At 41.6% G+C, this 8,628-nt stretch overlaps 1 protein-coding gene across 2 annotated transcripts; it reads left to right on the top strand.

Moving 5' to 3' along the window:
* Nucleotides 1-787: 787 nt before the first annotated feature.
* LOC107622334 (neryl diphosphate diphosphatase, chloroplastic) lies at nt 788-3,779 on the top strand. Of its 2 annotated transcripts, none has more exons than XM_016324196.3 (7): nt 788-942; nt 1,036-1,312; nt 1,581-1,959; nt 2,064-2,282; nt 2,381-2,519; nt 2,757-3,005; nt 3,270-3,779. In XM_016324196.3, the coding sequence occupies exons 1-7, from the start codon at nt 940-942 to the stop codon at nt 3,564-3,566; spliced, it is 1,563 nt and encodes a 520-aa protein (XP_016179682.1). In that variant the 5' UTR covers nt 788-939; the 3' UTR covers nt 3,567-3,779. The 2 variants fall into 2 exon arrangements, with proteins under 2 accessions (XP_016179682.1, XP_020969492.1); XM_021113833.2 differs by having other exon boundaries at nt 1,036-1,294; nt 3,270-3,632.
* The last annotated feature ends 4,849 nt before the right edge of the window (nt 3,780-8,628 follow it).

Below are 8,628 nucleotides of genomic sequence, written 5' to 3'. Positions count from 1 at the left end.
TTTCACACCTATGTATATAATAAGAGGGCAATAACGTTTACTAATCGTACGGATAAGTACATTCATTTGCATGGTAATTTAATTATTTTCTACTATTAACTACATACAAATCTTTACTTAAATATAAAATGGTCTAAAGAGGGATAACTAATTATAAACAGCGCTTATGATCAATAATATACATTTGACTTCTTTTATTTTTTTATTTTTTTACAAAAGTGTGTAATTTTTGTTTTGGACCGAAAGTGTATATTAAATTAAATAAAAAAAATATATAGTACAAAAAAGTATAACTCATCAGTACAACATATAATTAACCAGAAATGATGAGTATATAAAATAAAATATAAAATTCTTTTGTCTCATATTTTTATAATAATATTAAAATAGACATTTTAAAAAAATAAATATTCACATAAAGACATCTTTATAAAAAAAATATTATGAACGGTTAAATATATGTAAAACGATCTAATAATTTATAATATTATTTTCATATGAATGATACTGTAACATAGAATTCTGATACTATATTATGATACTATTTTTTCTAAAAACTTAAACTAATAAGAAGAACTATCATAAATAATTATATCTCTACAAAAATTATTCATAAATTATATGTTCATACTATGATATATCCATGATAAAAACATGCATGTTTAAAATACACGCATTGATCAGTTTCACACACCCGGTGTCTCAAGATTGTTGGAAAATCAGCAGACTTTGCTTCCCATAAATATGGGGACCCTCATATGAATACACATTCCCAAATTCACCCAGCAAATTGCAATGCAAGTAGTCTAGCTACAATAAGGTCTTGACTAATTGTCTTTACTACTCTCATTGTAAGCCATCACTATTCAACTTAATAACTGCCAAGCTTCAATTCTAATTTGTAACATACACCAAGCTACTCAAAGCACAAACTGCATCATGGTAAGAGCTCTCAACAAATTAATCCAACTCAACATGTTTCTCCATCAAAATTATTCTACAAAATAAAACCCTTAAACTGTTTTGCATTTTCAGGATATTTTATATGCAAATCAAACTGTAATGCTGAAGGAGGCTAAGCAAGTAATGAAGAAAGTTATTAGCGAGGATCCAATGGAGAGTTTATACATGGTTGACTTAATCCAAAGGCTTGGGATTGAACACCACTTTCAAGAGGACATTGAAGCTGCACTTGAGAAGCAACATTTCATAGTGAGCACAGATCCCATTGATTTTTTCCAAAGCCACCAACTTGACAATGTTGCACTCTCATTCCGTTTACTCAGACAAGGAGGTTATTCCCTTAACGCAGGTTGTTATATAATATAAAATATTTTTTAAAAATAAGAATAATTTTATACATCTAAATGTTTTTGTTAATCAAATTTAAATTAAATTGCTTTAACATAACAAAAATTAATTATGACTAACATTATTCTAAATCTTATTGTTTAACTTGGTTGGACTTAGTTTATAAAAAGATTTCATAAAAAGACTTTGATGTATAATTTTACTCTAAAAATAAGTTAAATTATTTATAGAGAGAGCTTATAATGTCAACTACGACAATGGTTGTGCAGATATATTTGAGAGGTTGAAAAATAACAAAGTGCAGTTCAGAGAAGAATATGGTGAAGATGTGAAGAGTCTCATAGCGGTACATGAAGCAGCGCAGCTAAGCATTGGAGAAGAAGATACTTCTCTTGAGGTTGTGGGGCGCCTCTGCCACGAGCTTCTTCATTCATGGCTGTCAAGGCATCATCATCATCATGAAGCTCAATACGTTGCAATCTCTCTTCAGCAACCGCTTCATCACAACTTGCCTAGATTCATGGACAAAACCATCTTGCTTAGGAATTTCAAGCCCGACAAAGAATCTGTGTGCTTTGTGGAACTTGCAGAAATCAATTCCTGCATAGTTAGGCTCATGAACCAGCATGAAGCCGTTCAAGTTTCAAAGTAAGTCCTATGGTAAATAACAATAATAACAATAACCAATAGAATAGTGTGGGACACAAATCATCTGTGCAACATGCCACTGATCAGTTATATTCCCTTGATAGATGGTGGAAAGGGGAGGCTATGTCGAAGGAGCCGAAATTTGCAGAGTATGAAGCTCTAAAATGGTACATGTGGTCCATGGCATGCTTCACAGATCCGAGCTTTTCAGACCAAAGGCTTGAGCTCACCAAACCTATCTCTCTGGTCTACATCATTGATGACATTTTCGATGTTTATGGCACGTTGGATCAGCTTATTCTATTTACTGATGCGGTTAAGAGGTGCCTATTCTATATCATATGTATATTGACATTTAAATTTTCTTATTATTCCATTCTAATGCTTACAAGTTACAACAAATTTTTACCTCTCAATTCAGATGGGAATTCACCGGAACAGAGCACCTTCCCGAATTCATGAAAAATTGTTTAAGTGCTCTATATGAAATTACAAATGCTTTCGCCGAAAAGATCTACAAAAAGCATGGATTGAATCCTATAAATACCCTTAAAAAATCGGTAAATGGTCCATTTATTTCATTATTTTTTATTTTATTTTTGCACAATGAGGTCATGAGGTTTCTTTAGACCAACTATTCAATTTCTTTTAAATGTATGTATAATTATCAAATAGATATAAAATTATTTAATAGATTAAATTAAAAATGAACTATTCGAATTTGCTTGGAATTGCACCAACTTGTAGCAACAATAACGCTACGTATTTCTAATGAAGTGTTTGCATGAAATTAACAGTGGGTGCAATTGTTGAATGCTTCCTTGGAAGGGGCACATTGGTCTGATTCTGGTGAATTGCCAAATTCAGAGGAGTACTTGAATCATGCAACTGTAAGCACTGGAGTGCACGTGGTGCTTGTCCATTCATTTTTCCTTTTCCATCAAAATATAACAAAGGAAACTCTTGCAATTTTAGACGACTTTTCAGACATTATATATTCCGTCGCAAAAATCCTTCGTCTTTGTGATGACTTAGAAGGACACAAGGTAAAATCCAAGTCTATTTCATTATTCTTTAAGATGGACCACAAGAAAGTTATATTTAATTCCATTATAGTATACCTTATATAGCACTATATTAAACAACGAACTGAACACAGTAGTATAAAAAGGATTACGTATTCAAGCATAGCGTGTATCTCTCTACCCTTTGCATATTGACGTATTAATTTAGTTGGTAGCTTTATTGACTAGTGTAATATGGTTTTTTTTTTTTTTTATATAACACATATATTTCAATCATGAATGCAGAATAAAAATCAAAGTGGGTTTGATGGGTCATACATTGAGTGCTACATGAGACAACACCAAGAGACATCAGCAGAAGATGCAGAAAGGCATGTTGAGGAGCTGATTTCAATGGAATGGAAGCGTCTCAATCGACAAGTGTTGGGCAGAGATCAGCAATTTCCATCGTCATTTACCAAATTCTGCCTGAGTGCTGCTAGAATGGTCCCTCTAATGTACCATTACCGCACCAATCCAAGCCTTTCCAACCTAAATCAACATGTCAAGTCTATTGCTAATACTGGTGTTGCACACATGTGAATTCACTTGTACTAACCTTATGAACATGGTCATGATTTAATTTCTTTTCAAAGAATGATCAGAAGTTGTCGTTTGCATATTAACCTTTGTTCTTTGACAGAAGGCATCGCCATAAAGGATCAGATGATTTTTCATTTTAATATATGCACATGTACCAGAAATCATATGTTAGTTGATTTAATAAGAATAATGAATTTCAAAGAATACAGGAAATCACATGTATCAGTTGAAGCATAATGAATAGAATAAGCTGTGTAGGCAAGTGGTTGAAAAGGGTAGGTACCATGTCAAACACGTTGGAATGCAAATAAGAAGCCAAAAGGGCATTAAGAGAGAGCACGGTACGGGGACAGTTCCTTTGAGGCATTTCATCGAACACTTTGTGCGCGTTCTGAAACATGCCGGATTTGCCGTAGAGTGTTATAAGGCGGGCGGAGAAACCTTCCTTGGAGATGTCTTGGAAAGTCTTCTGGTGTTCGAGGATGTCCTCGATGGATTGGAAGCGCTTAGCGAGAGCGAGGCGGCGAACGGTGCGCTCGTAAATACGGTGTTTAATATAACTAGCCTTAATTAAACCCTGCACCAATTATTTGAAGTTTATGGCACCTCATCATAACAAAGATTCTGATAAGCTTAACTAAAAATAAACTCGAGACGTGCAAGCGTCGACTATGAAATGATAACATGAACGCGTTTTGTAAAAGGCGTAAAAAAATAGACGATTTTGTTCTTGATTTCAATATTTTATCTTCAATTAGCCATTTGCCATTGCCAAAAAAAAGTATCGAAAATCATCGCTATTATTCTTGCAGTGGTAGCTAGGAAGACTTGGTATTTTTCATGAATAAATAGATTGTTGGTGGATACAAATACCTAATTAATTTATTAAATTTGTGCATGGTTTCTAACTTTCTATTTTTGGCGTAGTTGGACTAAACTACTAATGTAATAAGGAAGATGATAGACATGATTAGGAGTAGATATTTAAAGTCAAAATATTCAACTGCATTATTAGTTTCTTCTGCAAAGCAAACAATTTAGTCAACCATTCAAAGGGTCAAAATATATTTTTCTGTTTCGTTTAGTTGCACGTGCGGCCTTTGCAAAAGGTCCCAGCCATAACCGGGATACAATTCCCATTTTGCCCCGCATCCCGCGAGAGCTCCTGCCTGCTATTAGCTTATTAGGTTGCGTTTGTTTACATATACAAGATACTGAAATAAGAATACTGAGACACAAAATCGTATTTGACAAGAGAGATATGTTCGGTAGGTCGGTTACCGGACGGTTCGGGTCAGGACCCAGGGTGAAGGAAATGGCTCGTCTGGTCACGGTCTTCCAGTCCGGACTGGGGAGGTCCCGAGCACGTCGTGCGAGAAAAGAGAAAGGGGGGTGCCACCTGCAAAGACACTCCGACGCTCTTGTCAGAATATGTGCAGGCGAAATGAGGGTGGTGTAGGGATGTGACGTACCTCGGGGGAAGAGCCATTCTTCCCCTTATATACATGTCAGCCCTGGGCCCCTCTGGAGGTCAGGCCCATATTTTCAGGGACGCTGTCCCATAGCTGTGTGTGAGCTGTATGGGACGCGTGTCCGGGTCGGTTGAAGGGCGCGTAGCCGGGCCGGGTGGAACTCGGGTCGGGTTGGCCCGCATGAGTCCTGGGCTGGGCCGTAACAGTGCCCCCGACGCGCCAGTGATGGTCGCGAGGACGATCGGTGGCGCGTGATTTCCTTACTCGTGCGTTGTCGTCGAGTCGGCTGACTGTGGGAGAGACGCGTCTCTGGTGCGCGTGTCTCTTGGTCTGCTGAGGCGTTCGTTCGTCGCTTCGTTCTTCGCGCTGAGCATTAAATGCTCGTAATGATTTGAAAAAACCCTGCGCGCAAAGACCATTTTGCCATTGCCTTCTTTCGCGCTTATCATGGTGGTTTTTAAACAGTTTTCTTTTCTCTTCCTCCCACTTTGCTATTTTCATCTTCTTTTCTCCCTGATATCCAAAGATTCTCTATTCGAGCTAACTTGTGCCTCTCTTTTACACTCCAGTTTCGTACTCCATTTCAGGTAATTTCTTGATCCTTCTCCCCCCATGTTTATATTATGCCTCACTGTTGTGGTAGTTACTGTTTGTATGTTTTGGTTTATTTTTGCTGAATGGCCTTCCATCGGTGGGGTAGATGAACTAGGGGAGGGGTACCATTCCTGGGTAGGTTTTAGGTGATTTGCATGATAGGTGTAGTTTTTAACTGTTCTTGGCCATGATCTAAGTTTGAAAAGGCGTAGTTTTTGGGTTTCTGTGGACTCCCGACCTCATAGTCTAACAGAGTGGTACCCCGATGTAGGTATGCCTCGCATCGTTTCCCGGTCTTCAGGAACTGGCGCGGCCTACGACCCGTACGCCTGGGTGACCGACGATATAAGGAGCTCACCCAACCAGATGGACTTGGAGGAGTTGACCGAGTTCCGACAAGCCGGCTACTTGTGTGGGGGGACTGACGAAGAGGCCAACTACGAGGCCATTGTCCCTGCCCCCCATGAGCGTATTTATGAGCTCAACTTTCACTCCCCTCGTGTCCCCGATTGGATCTGGTTTTACAAGTCCATGTTCACACAAGTTGGCGTTCGGATACCGTTCTCCGAGTTTCAAATGGCGCTGTTGAACCGGATATCCGTCCCCCCGTCTCAGCTTCATCCGAACAGCTGGGCTTCGATCCGCTGCTTCGAAATGGTCTGCGAGTACTTGGAGCTGCCGGTGTCGGTGGACGTTTTCCTCTTTTATTTCAACCTTACCAACCCCTCCAAACAGGGGAAGGCAAGAAAAGGGTTTCTTTCTTTCCGTTTTGTCCAGGGTAGGAGAATTTTTGGCCTTTTTGAGGACTCCTACCATGGTTTTAAAGATAAGTACTTCAAGGTTCGTCCCGTCAAAGGTCGTCACCCCTTTTGGTTGTCGTTAGAGGGGGGAGCGCCTTATCCAGACTTATTGGAGTTTTGGTGCGGGGTCGAATCCTTTCATCAAGGTGACGTACAAGAGGTTGTCGGCTGTAGATAAGCAAATAGCCGACGTCCTTTTTGCTATTTTTGAAAAGAACCCCGTGAACCCACATCTTCTTATGGGTGAACGGGAGGCCGCCAGGAGCTATATTCGTGAGTTGTCTTCTTTGTTTGCCTATGTTTCTTTATCGTTGTTTTTCTTTTTCCGATCTAACGACTAACGTGCCTGTTGTTCGTTGCAGTGGAAATGTCTGCCACCGTGACCGGTCTTGAGAATCTGATGAAGACCTCTTTTGAAGCAAGTGACGACGAGAATGCCGAAGAGAAGGACGTCGGCAAGTCGGGGGGTCCTTCAGGGGAGAAGGAGAATCAGGCTGTGCCTTCTCCCCAGGATACCGACGTGTCGGGGAAACAGGCTGCAGGGGGCCAGGCTTCCCCTACCCGTGAGGAAGGGTCCGCTGATGGGCACGCGACTCTCACCCCCCAGCCGGATAGTGACGTGGAGCTTATCCATACTCCCAAGAAGCGAAAGATGTCTTCCAGCCCGGAAGGGGCCCTTACCATAATGGAAAGGAACTTTGATGCTACCAAATTTATTGACTCCCAACTGATACCTGGGACAGAGGAGCATTTTCAGGAGACCGAACTGTCCGGACAGGCGAGGTGGATGTATCGCACCTTGCTTCGTGGGGCCGTGATAGCTCGGAAGGCTGAATTTGAGTTATCGGGAATGGAGGCGCTCCGGAGGAAGCTTGAGTCCTCTGTTAAGGCGAACAACGACTTTAAGGCTCAAGTTGAACTCCTCCAGGGTCAGCTGTCCGAGATGGGGGGGGAAAGCTTAGCGCTGCTGAGGAGAAGTCGTCGTTTGTTGCGGAGAGGTTGAAGGCGTCTGATGAGACCGTGGCCCGGCTTCTTGAGCGCGAGATGACATTGAAGGGTCAGCTGAACGCCGCTCAGGGTCGGGTTGTCGCCTTAGAAAAAGAGCGGGAGCAGGCCGCCTCGGAGGTGAAGGCCGCTAAAGCTGAAGCCGGTGAGCTTAGGAAGAAGCTTAAGGTGACCAAGGAGCAAGGGAAGAATGCCATCTCGATGACCGAAGATGCCCTAAAGGCTCAGCTGAGGATCGCAGCTCCTGATTTCGACACGTCGTCAATTGGCGTTTTCAAGACTATCCAGGACGGAAAGATTGTTGACATGCCGAGGAAGTGAGGTCTTGTAACTTAGGATATTTTGTAATGCGTTTGCTGAACAACTTATTGTTCGTTCTTTGTTTTGACTCTTTATAAGTTATACTTATTTGGTCGTTTGGCCGGGTTGCCGTTTATTGTATTTGTTGTTATTTCTCTTGGGGGGCTCGCGCCCGTTTTCCCGTTTTATGATAGTTGTGGCTTGGATTGTCGTGGTCGTGTTGTCGTCGCAGTTGGCTTTGGCCGTGACGAAGATGGCCCCCGGGGTGATCAGTCCCGATCTGCCGTTTTAAGATGTGCTCGTGTGCGGCGCACGTAGGGAAGAAGTAGACAAGTACGAAAATTTTTTTGACAAGTATGAGTTAATCGTTAGCTAAGCAAATTAATCAATATGGTGAATATTTGACAAGATAAAAAGGTAGATTGTCATGCAAACAAAGCAGGTATTTACTATTTCTTTAGGTTCTCAGGTCGGCGAATCGTCTGGTCATGGGTAGAACCTTCTTAGGCTACCCGCATTCCATGTTCTGGGCACTTCCTTGCCGTCGAGTCTTTCGAGCTTGTAAGCACCTTTGCCGAGTACCTCCCTTACCCTGTAGGGACCTTCCCAATTTACCGCCAGCTTGCCTTCCCCTGGGGTCGGGACGCCGATGTCGTTGCGTCGCAGGACGAGGTCCCTTTCCTCGAAATCTCGTTTGAGGACTTTTGCGTTGTAACGCAGGGCTATTCTTTGTTTCAGCGCCGTTTCTGTTAGGTGAGCCATCTCCCTTGTTTCCTCAATCAGGTCCTTTTCGACCGCTTCGCTCATGCCCGCGAGTAGTAGTCGGGGGCTCGGTTCGCCAATTTCGACTGGTATCACCGCATCGACCCCGTATGTTAGGCGAAAGGGAGT

Source organism: Arachis ipaensis, chromosome B10, assembly GCF_059453495.1.
Source record: "Arachis ipaensis isolate K30076 ecotype BB chromosome B10, ASM5945349v1, whole genome shotgun sequence".
Lineage (NCBI taxonomy): Eukaryota > Viridiplantae > Streptophyta > Magnoliopsida > Fabales > Fabaceae > Arachis > Arachis ipaensis.
Note: the sequence above shows the minus strand (reverse complement) of the source record. Positions and strands in the feature narration are given on the sequence as shown.